This window comes from Panthera leo, chromosome B1, assembly GCF_018350215.1.
Source record: "Panthera leo isolate Ple1 chromosome B1, P.leo_Ple1_pat1.1, whole genome shotgun sequence".
NCBI classification, from domain to species: Eukaryota; Metazoa; Chordata; class Mammalia; order Carnivora; family Felidae; genus Panthera; species Panthera leo.
The window spans coordinates 36,095,305-36,114,275 of record NC_056682.1 but is presented as its reverse complement, the minus strand read 5'-3'; the positions used below and the strand labels follow the sequence as shown (position 1 = coordinate 36,114,275).

At 52.1% G+C, this 18,971-nt stretch overlaps 1 protein-coding gene across 4 annotated transcripts in view; it reads right to left on the bottom strand.

Annotated features, from left to right (window-relative positions):
• Nucleotides 1-721: 721 nt before the first annotated feature.
• The window catches only part of GFRA2 (GDNF family receptor alpha 2), a 97,182-nt gene continuing 78,932 nt past the window's right edge, over nucleotides 722-18,971 (bottom strand). For all 4 annotated transcript variants that reach the window (XM_042934661.1, XM_042934663.1, XM_042934664.1 and 1 more), the window contains 5 exons: nucleotides 16,581-16,690; nucleotides 15,690-15,830; nucleotides 13,158-13,330; nucleotides 3,483-3,536; nucleotides 722-2,428 (listed from right to left, as the gene is read on the bottom strand). In XM_042934661.1, coding sequence (XP_042790595.1) covers nucleotides 2,306-2,428; nucleotides 3,483-3,536; nucleotides 13,158-13,330; nucleotides 15,690-15,830; nucleotides 16,581-16,690 — 601 coding nt within the window. In that variant the 3' untranslated portion in view covers nucleotides 722-2,305. The remainder of the gene's footprint in view (nucleotides 2,429-3,482; nucleotides 3,537-13,157; nucleotides 13,331-15,689; nucleotides 15,831-16,580; nucleotides 16,691-18,971) is intronic.

Genomic DNA, 18,971 nt, shown 5'->3' with positions numbered 1-18,971 from the left:
GATTCTGAGCCTTTTCCCCCCAAAGCCTTTTAAGTTAGCCAGTCTTTGCTGTTCACAAAGAACATGGATTCCCAAGTAAACTCCACAGCCACCTCCACACACAGTAACACCAGTGGTGGCTAGGGAAGACAGTTCACTGGCCCACTGGCGCTCCATGCACAGGCTGGAACCTGTACACCACACGACTCACCACCATAGGCCAATGTTGCCAACATTTCAGCAACTGGAAACAAGAGCCATTTGGGGAGAGCAGAAAACAGCAACTCATCTCCCAATGGCGACAGGATGGGATCACGTGCAGCCCTGACAGTGGGAGCACCCCCTCACATGACAGTCTTCCTCCTTCATCTTGCCATGTGCACACACTCATACATGCATATGAACACTCACAAGCCTGCACGTGGGTGCACGTACACACACTCGGCCAGCAGCCATCCTCCTAGCCTTCTCCAGGGAGAATCTCCCCAGGGAATACGGCAGGCCCAGGGTCCAGGTGGAGCCCGGGTGGTAAATGGAGAAAAAGAGAAGAAGGGATGGATCATGGTCATCTTCCTTCTCTAGTAGGACCCAGAAGACCAGATCCCTGCCTTCATAATCACATACCTTAAATAAACCAGGAGTCCCAGTGAGAAGATATCACCTCATGCCACATAAGACCAATGGGCCACTTAATAGGACCACACAGACAACCTTAAAACAAAAATATACCCGAGGTGTCAAGATCAACTGGTCTCCTGCCCCTCCAGGTCCCCACAGGTACTTTCTTTCTCTTCAAGGTGGGGACCAACAGGCACTGGCACTGATAGGTAAGGGAAGGTAGAGGAGGATGGGTGAAGAAGGGCCCAGAAGGCTGAGCATAGCCGGGACGCAGAGACCCACCAAGTGTAAAACCACCTCCTAAAGGAGCTCCATCACCCACATCAAAGACACATAACAGATGGAGACACATGTGCACATGCGTGCATGCCCCACACACACACACACACACATTCTCCAAGGCCCACCAGGACCCCAGGTAAGCAGCCAAGAGGCAGCACTGTGCCAAGGAAAAAACAGCAGGAGAAGGCACACCGGAGGGAGGCAGAAGGCAAATTGCTTCCTAGTATGTTTATTGGAGCCTTAGCTAAGTATGAATACGGATCAGGAACCCCCTTCCACAGCCCAGTCAGCCTGACAGAGGCAGAGACACAGGGAGTCAATCTTCTTTTTTTCCCATTATAGACAACATTGTTAAAAAAAATAAACTTTACAATAATACATTTTCGCTCATCTGTTGGGGTATTATTTCGATAGTTTTGTTTCTTAAAAAAAGGAAAAAAGGGGAAACCACACAATATATGTATATGGATCTATATATACATATATGTTGAGAAAGGAGTCGTGTTATGTACATACAGTTGGCGCTTGTCTGGGAAATGAGGAGAGAATGTGGAAAAGAGGAACAGGGGGGCGAGAGGAGGAGAGAGCTGCGGCCAGTGAAGCACAGTGCCAGCAGGTGTCCCGCCATGTTCTTCTCTGCCCCTCTCCCTGGTGGGAGACCCACCAAGAAACCAAAAGAGCCAATGACGGATCATTTCTCTTTGATTTCAAAATTCCTGCCACCAAGCAGGAAGCAGCAGCCTTGAGCTGGTGCCCAAGCTTTGCTCCCTCTGCCCAAGGGGATGTCCCCAGAGGGCTGAGCTCCCAAGCTCCCTGGAGCTGGCCCCAGTACTCCCTCCATGCCACAGTCAGAGGGCCTGGTACCACACCCTCCACAGGCATCACTGGGGGTTCTCAGTTCAGATGCAGACAGAGAGCACAAAACAAACTCCATGCTCGAAACCGAGTGGAGGTGCTGAGGTGCCCAGCTGGACCCCCAGCAGCCAGCCTGGCTGCTTTGCTGCCCGATGCCCTCTGCCAAACCGCCAGTGGGGATCCCTGGCCCCAGTTCACATCAGCACAGTTCCAGTCCCTCAGGCCACAGGGGTGTCGTCTTGGTCTTTTATGTCAGCGAGGTCCAGAGAAGAAAACACCGGGAGAAAACGAAGGGCATTTCTAGACCCTTGCACCCTCCTCAGCACTGGGTTTCCCTTGCCGAGGGACCTCTGGGCCAGCTCTCAGGCTGCCCGCCTACTTGTCTGTTTGGTTTAGAAAAACTTCTCCAGAGAAGAAATCTGGGAGGAGACAGGTTCAGAGACAAGGTGGGGAAAATTTTTTTTTGCAAGATATGTGTGTGTGTGTGTGTGTGTGTGTGTGTTTCCATGTTGCCAGGCAGGTGTTCTCATCTGCGTAGTTTCCGGAAATCCCCCGACATGGGTCCCAGAGCCTACAAGGCCAGCTTCAGCATCAGGAAGGAGACAGCGGTCAAGGCAGCCGACGGTCTGGCTCTGCGGGGGCCTGAGTTAGGTTTGATCACCTTGTTACTCCCTGGGATGATATTGGTCGTGAGCTGCAGCCATGACACAAGGGGAGACAGAAGCAAAGAGCACAACAAAAGATAGAAAAACAAAGGAGTCAGTACGGCTGGGATCAGGCAAAGGAAAGGACTCGAGAAGTGGAGTCCTTGAGCCCCTGCCCGCCCCATCCACCCAGGGGACCCTGCTCTGTGCTCGCCCACAGGTGGAGCTAGGCTTCCATAGAGCTGAGCTGAGCTGAGCCCCAGGCTCCAGGAGACCAGGCAGCAGTCCCCAGGGAAAAGGGTTGACACTGCCAAGTGAGGAAGAGGGTCTGTGGACACAGACCAGAGAGGAGGAGCATGGTACCTAAGGTCTCAAGAAGGAGCTCTCGGGGTCCACAGGCACCTGCTTCCTGAGAGGAGAGGAGGGAGAAGCTCTGTTCTACCTGTTCCTAAATGTCTTTGAATCCCCCTGCTCCATGAAGCTTCTTCCCTACACATCTCTGTCTGAGCACTCTCCTCTAGGAGCTTATACTTCTTTTCCTCTCTCTCTCTCTCTCTCTCTCTCTCTCTCTCTCTCTGTCTAATATATATAGACATTCTCTCTCTCTCTCTCTCTCTACATATATATATATATATATATATATATATATATATATATATATGAGAGTGTGTGTGTATGCACACACACACACGCACATACATACATATAAATACCTACACACACACTATATATGGAGTCATAGATACACTCCTGTTTTGGGACTCCTTTTAGGAAGGGACTGTGTCTTTTCCCATCTCCCAATCTCCTCAATATCACAGAACCAGCACAGAGTAGGTACTCAAGACACTTGTCATAGAGAGTCAGGAGGGCTTAAGAGGGCTTCTGCTCAGAGCAGCTGTTTGTGTCTCACCCAAGGAGACAGCCAAGGCCCCTGGCTGCAGCCTCCGAACCTGCACCCCCAGTGCAGTGAGCACCCACCCAAGTCTAAGTGGGCCAGAAGCTCATGCAATGGGATCTGGGGGCTCAGAGTCTGAGACTCACCTAGGAAACACCCCCTTCTAGCCCAGTCCCCTGCAGCCATCCCCCACTCTGCCCTTCACTCACCTCTGTGAAGCACATGCTTAACTCTTTGGAGTTATTGGGTTTTAGCCCCTGTTCCTGTGGAAGAGAAGGTGCTAGTAAGGATGGGCTACCAGAGCTGGGTCTCTGGCCAAGCTTTGTCCCATGACTTGAATAAGACCAAAGAGTCCATGGCCCCACCATCCACCGTTGCCATCATTAAGCACAAGGTTCACATGAAGAGTGCTGGCTCAATCCCGTGTAGCAAAAAGACCTGGTCCCTTTCTCACACCATCAGCACTTAGGTCCTGTCCCCCTTAGGCTCCTGGAGAAGGGATTCCTAACTCTGCTTTCAACTTAGAGCATGATGGAATAATTACAAGACATTTGCATGTTTGTCTACTATACTCAAAACTCCTCTTGACAGGGCAGGGACCATGGCTCCTTTTCCTTGCACTAAGCAGTGTCTGGCTCATTAACACCAGCTCAGTAAATGCTTTACTAGATGCATGAAACCATGACTCAATGAATGAATGTCATATATCAGAACCAGCATGCAAGTGCCAGCTCCAAAAAGCTCATAAGCCTTATCTGGGCTTGTGGGGAAGAGAACTGTAATTGATTAGTGATGTCTGCCACTGGTGCATGGTAGGAAGACACCTGGCAATAGTGCCAGGCATTGGCCATTCCACCCTAAACAGATGTGGGCACCTGTGAGCTTGGTGGCCCGAGGTGATGAATGAGAAAGGAAGGCTGGCCTACTGATGATTCTAGGATTCTCTACTCCTGGCATAACCACTTGGATGCAGGACCAGAGGGTGAGCAAGAGGAAGTGTCCTTTGTTATCATCATAATAATGATCCATGGGAACCAGCTGGGGGACATGGTGTTTCTACCCTGGCTTCAAATGGCTTGGTTCCCAATGCACTTGTGGGGAAGCTCTGGCCACCATAAGCACCAGGAAGCCCAAGAAATTATTCCTAAATCACTGCTCTTGGCCAGAAGTATCAATAATCCCTTAAACATCATAGGCAATCTACCACCCTGGGCATCTGGTCAGCAAAACAAGGCCCCAGCTGTCACACAGAGGCCAGCCAAAATCCAAGTCACTCCCAATCATGGAGATATGACCACAGTGATGATGAGCACAATGGGAATGGAACCAGGGACGTGACCCAGGAAGATCTTGTTCAAGACCACAGTGCCCATGACTTCAGGTGCCAAGATCCAAGCCTACCATGCTACCCACCTTGGTCCCTGAAGAAGGGCCCTTTGGAACCCAAGGACTGGATTCTACTGCCACAGATGAAGTGCAGCTCCAGCCAGGCCTGTGGGAGGTCACTGCTGGACAGAGCCTGCCCACCCCATCCCAGGGGCTGCACTGTCACCACTATCTTCCATTCAACTGCCCTCATCTACACAATCCTCCCTCGGTCACCCCCCTGAGCAATTCACAGCACTTCTGATATCCTATGCCACAGGACCCAACACCCGCTTTTCCTGGCATTCTTTCCAGGTATCATGGGTTCCAGGTGTGGCAGGTCTCTGTCTCCAGGCCCATGTCCTCTTCCTGTGTATTCCCCTCCCCCAGTGCCACTAAATATGGAACGTGTCTGTGTTGCATCAAACAGCCAGGATGAGTGTTCTCACCCCCACTTCAACCAAAGCAACTCTGATTTTATTTGTTCTAGATGTTGGAGCTATACACAAGAAGTATTTTAAAAAACAGCCTACTACTTAAAAATAAATCAGGTTTCAGAAAAGAACTAAACTAAGTGACTTCTAGGGCCTTGCAGTACAACCTTCTGTGATGGGTCCTCGACACGGGCCTGGCCACCACTGGCTCTGGAAGGCTGAGCCCCAGGCCAAGTCACACAGAGAGAAGCCAGCAAAGCAGAGGAGCACCAGGACTTAGAATTAAAGCAGTGGGGTGGAGGGGAGATCTGAACACAGATCTCACCTGGAGCAGCTGGCTTATGGCTGGATTTTGCTCCTCAGAGTGAGCAGACTTGACAGGCTCCTCTTAGAAGAAGAGAGGAGAGGGGGCTGTTGGCAAATATTCAAGGAAAAAAGAGAGGGGGAGGAGCAGAGGAAAGGATCAAGAGAGGAAGGGAACAGAGAGAAAAAGGAGAGGCAGCACCCTAGGAGAGCACATGCAGAGAGTTTGGGGGTTTTGGGGGGAGCAGGGAGGACAGAGGGGAGAAGGGGGCAGGGGACAGAGAGGAAGGGAGGGGCCACAGGAGAAGGAGGGTAACAGGAGGAGAGGAAGAAGCAGAGGAGGAGCCTTCATCCTCTCATCTGACCCATATCAACAAGAGAAAGTGACACACACCCCTGGGCCAGCCCCAAGGCAATCCAATCCTTGCTTGCTGGTCTCTGACAGGTGCCACAGCGACTGTGGTGGGAGAAAAGGACTGGCCTCCATGAAGATCAGGGATAGGACCTCTCCCTGTACCCCATGTGACCCACTGTATATCCAGCATCCACAGCATTCACCTATGTCCCTCTGCACTGATGACATGTCAGTCCAGCAGGCTCCAGGGCCACCAGCCACACACTGAATGTGTGCTGAATGCCCAGGTGACATCCTGAGCTTCTTCTCGCTGTCCAAAAGTACTTCCTTCAAGTGCTGTGAAATCTAGCTTACAGATTTTTATCCTCACAGACCCATTCAGCCTTTCCCTTTTAGATCAAAGGGTCTTAATTTTTGGCGTCCATCCCCACAGGACAATTCCCTGGATCCAAGGAAGAAGAGCCTGAGAGACCAGAGCCCCGGGCTCAAGCCTTCTTTATCCAGTGACCCAGGAAAGTCACTTCATCTACTGGAACATCCATTCTCTCATCTATAAAATAGGGATAGACAAACACACATCACTGACCCACTGTGATGATTACATGAGACAGTGCACATGGCACAGCAAAGCTCCACACACCTGTAAGGGCTCCTCAATTCCACAAGGCACGAGGCTGAGCCAAGCTTAGGTTTGCATTCAAAGGCAGAGCCTATGAGAAATGCAGGAAGGTCCCAGGAAGGGGCTGTGAGGTGAAACCCAGGGTCAGCCTTAGCCTGGGGCTACCTCAGCCCTACCCCACGGCACATGGAGCAGTCTCTGCCCCAGCACCTGACTTCCAGCAGACACAGAGCAGACAGTGAAGGCTGCAGTAATCTCCCCAGTGGCAAACCTGAGACCCCCACACAGCCCCGGCCACACAGAGCAGTGCGGGGGTGTGTCCATCGGCTGACCTTTTCTGAAAGCAGCACATGGGCGAGGTGCAGAGAGAAGGTTGCACTACTTAATGGCAAAACCACTGGTGGCTCAGATTCACTGCCTCCCTCCCTCACCATTAACTTTCCCCCACTGCTCCCACAAGAGGTTCTAAAGATGAATGAGTCACAGCTCTGCTCACACCCTAATGAGACAAATAAACATTCACACAGTCATCTCAGCACCGGTTAAGTAAATGGGAGCAGGAGAAGAGGCTGCCTCCCTCCCCAAATCCCGCAGGCTGCAGGCTGCCCTCTGAGGCCATGCTCCCCTAAGGCCACCCACAATGCCTATCTCACCCAATTTTCTTGGACTCCGATGGAACAAGTTTATGGGAATAGAGGTGAGTTGCTCACCCCTGTCCTGCTTCCATCACTACTCTGAGACTCTCCTCCCTTCACGGCAAGCTCAGGCACTGTTGGGTTACAGTGTCCCAAAGGGCACAGGTCTGGACTGCAAGGATGGCAGGAGGCAGAGCTTTTAACAGCAAATCCATGTGACAGAAAGGTGGGTACAGGGGCTTTGTGTCCTTGGCTGTACTACAGGGGGCCTCCAGAAGTATGAAAGAAGCAGACGGCACTGGGGGACTTGAATGAGGGAAGGGGCACAGACACAGAGGAAGAAAGGCAGCAAAGGTAAGCTTCATCCTTCTAGAAATTTCTCCCAGAGGGGTTTTTGCCCTCTGGCAAAAGGAAGCTGAAAGAATTATTGTCTTCCTCTCTTCCTTGCCCACCTCTGTCTCCCACTCCCTAAGCCAGGTCTGGCAGTCCTAGGTCCTTGCTGACTTAGCCCAGCTGCTAGGGACGAAGCCCAGTGTTGCGTCCATGGGAAAACCGTGTCCCCTGCTTCTGGTCCTGGCCCCATCCCCAAATCTCAGTGTCCTCGGCAGCCTTCCTCCTGGCAGGCCCACCCAGTAACTCATTCCTCTTCCCCTCTGCTACATGCCACCCCTGGCCCAACACTTCCATCTTGCCTCCTATGACTAACGATTATGGCAAAGATCAAACACACCTGCAAGCACGTCTCCCTTGCCAATCAATCTCTACGTGCTGTCACAATCTTCCCAAATCACAGCGCTCATCTTCCTATCGGCATGTTCCCCAGTCCAAAGCCTTTGGTGGCCCCTCCAAAGCCCGTGCTTCAGCCTGCTCACCAGACTGCATTCCCATCCCTGTTCTCACCCAACCCAGGGCCTGCTCTTCCTCTAGACCAGGGCAGGCAAACATTTTCTGCAAAGGGCCAGGAAAGTTAGTATTTTAGGCAACTCTGCCTGTAGCACACAGAAAATATGTAAACAAGGGGGTGTGGCTGTATTCCAATAAACCCTGATTTATCCAAACAGGCAGCAGGCCAGATATGGCCAGCAGATTCCCCTACTGGACCTGTTCTGTGCTATGCTGACTCCATGCCCTCACTCCCACGAGCCCCTCTGCCTGGACACCCTTACCCACTCTACTCCAATTCCATGTCTCCACATATTCAGTAATCCCTGTTCTTCCAGGCCCAGCAGCAGGGTTTACTCTGCCCATGAGTCCTCTGCCCCTACTCCCAGTCCAGAGCAGCCTTCCCTCCTCTGGGCCCCCTGTCACTTTATATACCTTCCTAGGGTGCCAATCGCTTCCTCCCCACCAATTATCTGAGTGTGCATCCTGTCCATCCTACCAGTATGGGACCAAGGTACTGGCCCTGGTGAGCTGTCAGCCTCAGAACCTGGAACAGAGAACATGCAGGAAGAATCTACACTGAGTAATGAATGAATGCACTGATGGGTAAATAAATGAATGACTATAAGGGAAGCCAGAAGAAGGGAAGAAAAGAAGGAATGCATTCAAGTCATTCAAAGCTTTGAAACCTGCCATATTTGTATATCAGAACTATATGCCTAATAGACCTATAACACACTGACAGGCCTCTCAGTCCCCCACTCTGATGCCCACAGGCCTGCGCACTGGGATGAGGAGGAGATGAAAGTGTCTGCAGGCTGCTGAGCCTACCACAGGTGTGTTGAGGGGGGGCTGCATCAACCCCTCCAAATTCATTTCTAATTCCACCAGGTGTGATGGGTAGGATCAAGGGGGAAAGCAAAAACTGGCTGGTAGAGACCAAAAGAGCAAAGAAGGCTGTGTTGCCAGGGCTCTGCAGCCCTGGGAAAGGTGAGACCCCAGTTGATCTGATGGGTCCCTGCAAAGTGGCTCAGAGCAAACCACAGGAAATGCCAAGGACACTGAAACAAACCATGACCAGAGAAAGCAAGAGTCCACTGTCCGGCTCCCACTATCCCCATCACTGCACCACTGCTCATGTGACAAAAGAACCTTCTAACCAATCTTCCTGCATCCTCCATAGAAAGACTTCTCCACCTGCCTACCCTCATGGCATGCAGACAACATCTGTGAGAAGGAGGTAAGCTGCACAGAGCTGGCTGCAAGCAATAAGGCACTCAGAACCCATTCTCGAATGGAGAGCAGGAAGTTCCAACAGACCCGATGAACCAGGAACTCTGGGTTCTTCCCTCAACCTGTCTAGAACACCTAGTCAATGCCATGCACTGAGCACTGGGGTCCACAGGGCAACAAGGAGGGTGAGAGGCAGCCTCTGTCTGTCAGGGATGGAGCAGGGCACATCGTGATGGGGGCTAAAGTGAGGTAAAGCAGGAGCAGAGTCAGGGGAACACGCCAAAAGGGGAAGCCAAACAGGATTCGCCAAGCAGAGAGAGGAAGGACAGGCTCTTCACTCCAAGGACTGACCAGTGCACAGGCCAGCAACCTGCTCACTGCAGCCTATGCCATGGGACAGCCTGGCTGTGCGATGGAAGTTCAAGCCTGACCTGCTGCCTACAGATCAGGGAGGGAATTCACACAGGGGTGTGTTTACCTACAGATTCAGGCAAGGCCAGAAGGGAAGGGGAGAGACGATTTTGCAGGTATTGCCATGCTTTCTCCAAGTTTCAAACAGTTCCAGGAAAGTAAGGCTGCCTGAAGCGGTGACCACAGCCAGAAATGGAAACATGAGAGCAGGACTCAAAACAGCATCAAAGATGCCCAGACGCAGGCCAACTCAGGGGCCTGCTGGCTCCTGGCTCCTGGGTGGCTGAGATACCCAGGTGTTTGTGTAGCAGCTCTATGATGAGGACAAGGGTTCCAGTTGAAGACCCCAAACCCCACCATGGGAAAGCCCTCTGGGGTAGCAGATCTAGGAGAGGACCCAGTGCAGTACAGCCAGAGGAAACTGTTCGGGATCTGGGGGCTGGGGGCTCTGAACAAATTACTGTCCTTACCAAGCTTTCATACTTTGGGGCTTGAGAAGGAGATCTCAGAAGGCCCTCTTATCCTAACGTCCAATCACTTATGTGGGATCCCCAACTCGCTGCCATCTCTGGGTCAGTGAAGGGGGTCCCTAAGGCTTTCCCAAGGGCTTGGGCCTATGAATGGGGAGGAGGACAGAGGTAATAAGTAAAGACCTTGCCTTTCTCTCCAGGGGGTGTGTAGGGTGCACAGCCTCCTCTACCCTCCCTCCCACCCTGGCCTCAGCTTCCTGTCTCTGCCCTCACTCCCCTGAGTGGAGTAAAGACTCCCTTCTGTAGTTGTAGGTTGCTGTCACTCCCAAGGCCCCACAAAGGCCACCATGGAGCCCCTTCCAGCCCAGCAAAGCTGAGGGAGAGGGTGTGGGGACAAACCACCCATGCCAGCCTTTAGCCAAGCTGAGGACAGGGATGAGGGTTTATTCCCCTTGCACTCCCAGCATCAGGCATAGAGTAGTAGGTTCTCACCAAACAGGTTGTGATTAAAACAGAATCAGGCCATTCCCCTTTAGTTTCAGTGAGAAGGAACCAGGAAGATGGTTGGTGGGCCCCCTCTGAGGGTCTACATCTCTTCTTTTTCTCCTGGAATGGCCAATCTCAGCTGTCCCACCCAGAGTGACACAGTCAGTAGACTGTGAGTGGGCAGTCCCTGAGGCCAGGCCTGGGGAGCCCCCTGCTAGTCAGCCTCCCCAGCTCGGGCCCCTGCATTCAGAGTGCTCCTCTGTCTGCAAGCACTTTCACGTACATCATCTCACATACACATGGTGTATTAACTCCACTGGAATTAAACCAAGTGTAAGACAAGCCCCAAGATGGTGAATCTGAAGAAAACCAGACTGGGGCTAAAAGAAACCAGGCAACAGTTTAGCAAAATGCCGAGGGAATAGAGGAAAAATTTTTAAAAAGGAGTCAGAGCCACCAGGCACTGAGTGGCTGAGTGGGCTGCAGTGAGGGCAAGAGACCACACCCTTGAACTCTTCCACACCCACGGTGAGTCAAGCTACAGTAAGAGCCTCAGGAAAGATTCACAGCCACCTGCTGAATCAGCACTTCCCTTTGTAAGCCTGCCCCGAGGAGCTCAGGGAGGCTGGTGGTGCCCCAAGGGACATGTGGACCATGCCAGAGCATGGTCACCTGACAGGTGGCCCAGCCCTGACCGCCGAGCTGCCTGCCACTCTAGCATGAAATTGAGCTGGCAACTGTCTGTGCAGCGGGCCCCCTAGCCCCTGCCCGCAGCCACTCAAGCGTGGCTAGTGTAATTAGGAGCTGCCCGAGGGTGACACGGACTCCTCGGCTGGGATCTGGAGGAGCGGCCTGATGGAGGGGCGCAAGGCATGGAAGGGCCCATGCTGAGCCTAACAGGAGGATACCTGGAGGTCAGCTGTTCAGCACAGAGAAGCCCACCAGGGAGGGCAGGGGGGGTAGGCTTCCCAACCAGGACAGGCACCCACCCCAGCTCCTGTGGTACAATGGGTCCCTGCTCAAGTCCTCATCCTGGCACCAGGAATGCCCACTGGGGTTTTTTCCAGCTTTACTGAGGTTGTAATTGACCATCAAACATTGCATGTATTCACAGTGTACAACCTGATGACCCAATATATGGGCACACACACTGTGAAATATTTACCACATGCCAATCAACATATTTCATAATACGATAGTGTCAGCTACAGTCACATCGCTGTATGCCAGGTCTCAGAACTGCCTTGTTGTACACAAGTAAAACTTTGTAGCAGATGTGCACTGTTGATCCCTCGAGCATGACACCCAACTTAGCCTGGCGTCTTCACTGCCTCGCACATAGCCAGGCCTTGATAACCCTGCCCCCTCACCCACTCAGGCTGTGCCCCCTGCTGCCCCCAACCTTCTTGGCAATTCTAGGCCCAACTCCCTCACTGTACCCCAACACCCTCAACTTTGCTGTTCCCTCCTTCCTCTGCTCCGATACTCTGCATGGGGTCAGTCCTCTTTTACACTCTTTGTTCTAGGGGTGTGTGTGTATGAGTGTGAGAAAGTGTGTATGTGAGTATGGATGTGGGTGTGAGTGTACGAGTGAGTGTATTATGTGAGAGTATGTGAAAGTGAGAGTTGTGGGCGTGTTGTGAGTGTGGGTGTGTGTATATATGTATGTACATGTGTGTGTGAGTGGCTGTACTGTGTGTGTATATGTATCAGTGTATGTATGTATGTGAGTGTAAGAGTGTATAGATGTGGGGGGGGGGTGTGGTGTGTGGGGGTGTATGTATGTGGGTGAGTGGGTGTGTTGTGGGTGAGTGTATGTATGTATATGTGTGTGTGTGTGTGTGTGTGTGTATGTGTGTGTGTGTGTGTGTGTGTTCTGACTAGATCCAACTGCCTAAGCAAAGAATCTACTGTAGCAAATGGCATGATGGCAGGAGGGTAGCCCAACAGAGAGAAAAAGCTGAGTGGGGAGCCCTAGGATGTGCCCCCATAGTGCCACATGTGTCCCCTATTGTGGCACTGAACCCAGTCCATGCCTGATGCTTGTTGAATTGTTTGACCCTGAACAAGACCGTAAGGACCACAAAACCCAGGACAGTGTCAGTTTTATTCACCAAAGTCTCCCTCACATCTCACGTAAGTCCTGGCACATAACGCATACATAATACATGCTCGATGACTAGGTGGATGGACAGATGGACAAACAAATGAACATCATGGGTTTTGGGGTCTGATGTAGGTTTGAAATCTTATTCTACCACTAACCGGCTGTATGACCTTGGGTATGTTACCTAACCTTCTTCTTGGGTCAGTTTCCTGTGTATAATACATGAAGACCAACACCTCACTTTGTGAAAATTCAGTGAAGTAGGCAGAGAATCTGCTAGCATAACACCTAGTAATTAGCAGATGGTTAGTATGTGTTAACCATTCCATTTTCCTGGCACCCCGTGTTTTCTAGCACAATCCAGTGCTTCCTACTTGTCAGGTGAATGCCTAGGGAATGTAGGCACAAAAAAAACTAGCTCCCAACAGCTGTTCCCTGCCTCTTGGGTCCTGACCCAAGGGCAAGAACTTGCCAGTCCCATCCCTGATCCCCAGTGAGCTAATTTCCCACACCCGCCTCTCATGTCCTGGTGTTTCTCTATGCCTTCAGCCTGCCCTCCCAGTTGCAGAGCCGTGTCCCCTCACCTGGACAGATGTGCAGGTGGTGATGACGCTGGTCCCCAGGCTGGTGCTATCACTGAGGTCATCTGGCAAAGAAGGTGTTTTCTCCACCCGAGGGGCCTGCGTGGCCTGGAATGAGGGGCTTTTAGGGGAGAGGTTCACATCCGTGCCGTTGCCAAAGGCCTGGATGGCATTCCCTGTGGGGGGTGAGAGCAGGTAGGCACAGAGAAATCAGGGGCTGCCTCCATAATTTCTTCCCCTCACATCCTAATGCTGCCTCCCCTGTAACAGCCCAGAGCCGGGGACAGGGTGTGGCTTGTCCAAACTTAATTTCTCTGGAGTCCCCTTTCAGACACTACTGACATCTCACATGGAGAGAAGAAAATAGCAAGAGGGAGGTTGCAAAAGACAAACAAAAGAAAGAAATGTGGAGCCCAAATGTCCATCGAAAGCTAAGTGACTTAAGTTGGTCAGAGAAAGACAAATACCATATGATTTCACTCATGTGAAATTTAAGAAACAAAAAAGATGAACACAGAAGAAAAAAAAGAGACAGGCAAACCATAAAAGAGACTCTTAACGATACAGAACAAACTATGGGTTGATGGAGGGAAGTGTATGGGAAATGGGCGATGGGTACTAAGAAGGGCACTTGTTGGGATGACCACTGGGTGTTGTATGTAAGTGATGATTCACTGAATTCTACTCCTGAAACCAACATTACATTATATGTTAACTAACTGGAATTTAAATAAAAACTTGAAACATAAAAAAAAAGAAAAAGAAAAAGAAATGCAGAAGAGGAAGGGAAGAGGAGAAGTGGGGTGGGGAGCCCGGAAGGAGGCAGCAGGCCGGGCCCAGGGCGGTGATCACTGGCTTCTCTGTAGCATCCTGTGCTGCAGACCACCCTCCACTTCAAAGCGTCCCCCATACCAATCCCCCATCCCCACCCCTGCCCCACCCCTGCCCCACCCTCCAACCCCCACACAGGTTCTCCTGGCTCCTCTGCCACCTCAGATGCTTCCAGGTCCTGCCAATGGCATTCCAAGAGCCCCAGACTCAGCCATCTTCCACGGCGGCCTCACCTACTCCCACACCATCAACACCAGTGCACTGAAGACTAAATAATGGGACTTCTTGGACCAAACTATTCCCAAGACATGACCCTGGAACCAAGTGCCTCCAGAAATCTCCACCTCCAAGTCCCAGATGCACCTCAAGTTCATCACATCTACGCCCCAACAAGGCATCGCTCCCTCCTGTTGCATCACTGCTTTCTGCCCATGTTTACAGTCTTGCAGAGGTCATCTCTCCCCACCCAAGCCCCCCACCATGCTTCCATGACCGCCCACTTGCCGGCAGTTGAGCCCATCGCCTAAAGATCTGTGCACTCCATCTCTCCTCTCTCCTGCCCACCACTGCTCCGGCTCAGTCACACCGGCCTCTTTGGGAATAGCTGCTCCCCCACTTCTGAGTACACTGGTGTTGGACCACCTGTCAGAACCACAGCCCCAACCCTCCACACCAGAACCAGAGAACAGGCCATCTGCATGCTGGTCTGCCCACAATGCCACCTGCTGACTCCCCTTCAGTGACCTGCACCCCCACCTCCACCACCTGTAGGACCATAAGATCCTAACACTTTTAGGACTGCAAGGCCCTTCATGAGGAGGATTCCCTCTCCCTGTCCAGATAACCCTCAGCGTCCTCATGCTCTACAGCAAGACTCCATAGTCCACAGTTCCTGCAAGCCGCCCTGCCAAGGGTGGACTGGTGCGCCCTCCCTGCCTTGTCAGCTGACAAATGCCCACTCTCCCTCAAGGGGCCAGCCTCTGAGGAGCTTTCAGGGCCTCCTCCTCCAGGCTGACTGGTATCACTAGTCTGGGCTCCTAAAGTGCCCTGTACTGACCTCCACCCTAGTATCACTCACTCCGTATTGTGGTCACAGTGACCCCCTGACAGTGTGCCTCCATCAGACTCCACACTGCTCAATGGCAGGCACCATGGCTCATCTCTCTGAATCCTCAGTGCCATACAAAAAGGGAGGATGGACTGACGGATGGAAGGAAGAAAAGACAGAAGGAAGGCGGGAGATTTTCAAGTGGGTGGGTGGCAAGAGTGTCAGACTGAAAAGAGCGAGGCAGGCAGACTGTGGCTAACCTCTCTCTCTAGCCTTTAGTTAGCAGTTTGGGACTTGCAAGTCACCAATTCTAACGGGAAACAAATCCTTAAGGGGACAAGTGACAGATGCTGAGATACTCATCATACGGCTGTCCCTGAAGGAACCTGGCTAAAGCTCTCAGGATAACAGACCAGAAATCTTCGACCTTGGCCTGACATAGGCTCAAATCCTCCAGTGGTAAACTCAGGCTGGCCTACTGACTATTCAGTAGGATGAGTCCCCAAGAGCACAAAACCCAAGTTCTCCATGGGTCACTGGGGAAGCCCTGTAGATTATCACTGGCCATCCCAATGGAGAGAGAAGGGCATGGCAAAGGCAGGCCTCCAGGGCCCCTCTGGGACTGAGAGGCATGGGGAGGGCCTGCTCGGACTTACGGAGGCACGGGTTCTCGGTGAAGTCCCTCAGGAACTTCTCACACTCCTCCTCCATGTTCCCACTCCCACGACAACTGCACCAGGGGGACACCACGATGCCAGTGGGGTTGGAGTCCACGTAGTTGGGTGTCATATCAAACCCTGGGCAGGGAGAAAGGGAAGGCAAAGGAAAGAGGAATAGTGAGGCCTTCTCTTTGGGTCCCAGGCCCCAGACACAACAGAGAAGAGGCTGGGGAACTCTCCTTTCCTCCCACCTGCCCCCTCAAATACACATACATCCCAACTCAAACAAACGGACCGTTACTATCCCAGCGACCATGCAGCCATGGCCACAGGGGGCAGAGGGGTATGGACACTGAGGACAGAGCAAGATAGCAGAGGAGCTATCCCGGAGTCACCACCCTGCCCCCTGCTTCCCTGGGCCTTTGCCTTCTTCACCAGCAAGCAGAACCTGTGTTCGAGAGCCAGGGAGACTAAGGTTCACATCCTGGGTTTGGATCCCAGTGCCAACATTTACTAGCTAGGGGAACTTGTGCAAGTGACTTGACCTCTCTAAGCCTCAGTTTTACCATTTGTAGAATGGAGATAGCAACTCCCCCCTAGTAAGTACTGCTATGAGAATTAAAATAAAACAGTTGGTGTAAACTGCTCAGCGCGGTACCTGGAAACTCCAAACCATGTAATAAATGCTGCTTTCTCATTTCAAAAGCCTTATAAGGCCCTTGGGGCCCTCCTCCCCCCATGATAAAAGGTTGCCTTCTCCTCTGGTTTCCCACCACAGAGAAAAGCAAGCTCAGGCTGTCCACTCTCTGGCCCTGAGCCAGGCCCCCTGCCCATGGGGATGGGGCAGCCAGGAGCCACCAAGAGCCCAGGTGCACGGGGGCGGCTTACCAATCATGCCAGCGTAGGAGCCCAGACACGCCTGGTAATTGTCGGCAGGGCAGCTGGTGAGCGTCTGGTAGGAGGCACGACAATTGGCGTGGAAGTCTGCCAGCCGGGACCTGGTGTCAGGAGAAGACCCAACAGAGAGAACGGTTTAGTCTGGCTGCCTTCCCGCCTTTTCTCCAGCAGAGCGGCTCCTGCCTGCAGGTTCCCAGGGCAGGAGGAAGCCAGGAAGATGGAGAGGAACATGGGGGGAACCAAGCCTTGAGGGACTTCAGGCTGGGAGCTCCTTGAGGGCAGGACTTCCTGGAGAGCCAGGTACACAGTTTAGGAACGGTGGGCTCTGAATGGATCTTCCAGTCAGAGGAACACAGACAGAAAGAACCTGGGGTGGGTTTGCCAAGAATGCCTGGGACCAAGGAAGGAAAGCTGGGCTCTGCTTTCTGCTTGACCACAGTCCTGGGTGACCTTGCCCAAGGCCTTCAACACATCACTCTTCCTGCCTGCAAAATGCATACGATAATCCCTGCTCCAGCTACTCCCAGGATCCAGTTGAGGGTCAAAGGAGCCAGCCCCCAGACAGGTAAAAAAAGAGTCCGTCTATGGTGAGACACCCATAGGCTTTCCTGACAGTCCTCTTCTGAACCAAGTCAGAGCAAAGCTTCCCCTGCTGTCCTTCCAACTGCCCCTTGGGCAGAATCAGCCCTTTCTTCCCCTGGTGATATAACCTGCTGTCACCCCTTTCTCTCTGTTGGCCCCCATAATACTGCTTCATAACTATGTGGGCACATCCCTCCTTGACCGTGAGCTACCTGAAGGCAAACAGATGCTCTCTGGCCAGGGTCTGTCTCCAGCACCTGATGTGGAAGGTCACATGGAGCCCAGAACACCCAAATCTAACCCACCCTGGCACCCTGGCTACCATCAGCCTGGCCATCTCACCTCCCCACCTGCCATCACTTCCTACAGGTGAGTGCCCTTTGCCATGGGGTCTTCGTGTATCATACCATTTGTGTCTCACAGAAGCCCCAAGTAGAGAGGAATATGGTCTCATTCACTGGTATTTTCCCAATGATGGGCACACAGTAGGGCCTCAACAAATAGATGCTCAGTGAGGAGACTGTGGTAGCTATAGGAAGGACCAAAATGCAGCCCTTGACTCCCTGCCCCCACTCTCTCCACGCTATAAGGCACCTCACAAAGTCATCCCAAAGGTTGCCCCAAGCTCCCCTGATCCTCCACTGGAACTCTGTCCCATCTGAGAAAGAAGCAGGCAGAGAGAGACCAGAGGTTGACAGAGACCAGGACAGCCTGACAGGAACACTCTCAGAGCAGGCAGTTGTGTGTGTCCCACCATGGTACACATTCTGGTTTGTCCTGGGGACAGGGTTTGGGGGAGAGAGAGGAATCTCTGCGGAGGAATTCAACCCCAACGATGCCTCATGTGTCCCAGACCCTGCAGCCCACAGAAGTGTGGGAGACAGAAGGTGATGAGCACCAAACTGACAGGGGACTGGGGTTCACACTTCAGCTGTGCCCCTAATTCACTGGATGACTCAGGCAAGTCCTTCCTTCTCAGGGACTCGGTTTCCTGGTTTATCAAATGAAATACAAAGTGCTCTCAGTAAAAGATATTTTCACAGTCTGGGAAGATGAAAAAGTTCCTGAGATGGAGGTGGTGATGGCTGCACAACATTGTGGATGTATTTAATGTCACTGAAAACCATACAGTCAAAAATGGTTAAAATGGTAAATTTTATGTAATGTATAACTTATCACAATAAAAATGATTTAAGAAAAGAAACTTACACATCCATCCATTTATCATTAAATCCTCACAAACACTGAGACCTGAACTCTGTGAGATTTGACCAGGATTGTTGTTACTATCCCACTTTACAGAGGAGGACGCTGAGACTCAGAGGAGCTAAATAAATTGCCCAAGATCATAGAGTTCCTGAGCAGTGGAGCCAGGGCCCCGCCCCAGAATGAACAACAGGGTGGATGCCCTTTCTGGGGCAAAAGCCCCTGAAGGTCTTTCCAGAGCCAACATTCTGCGTCCCTGAAAACAGGAAGCCTGCAGGTGTCTTCCCCCTCCTTCCTACCCTCTATCTCCTCACCACCCAACACCAAAACAGGGAGAAACAGCATTTCTAACCAAGACTTCAGTCCCTGCAGAGTAAGACTCAGTCTTAAATGGTAAGAGCAGCGTCTGTCCCACCGTGCACCCCACATGTGCGTGAAGACATTCTGACAGTGTGAGTGTGGTGGCCTCTGCCTACCTCCTAGCCTCCAGAGACACAGACTTTAATAGGTAGAGGAGACCTGGAGGCAAGCAAAACAAAAGCTCTAGGCACCTGCTATGGGCTGAATTGCATCCTGACTCCCAGTACCGTAATG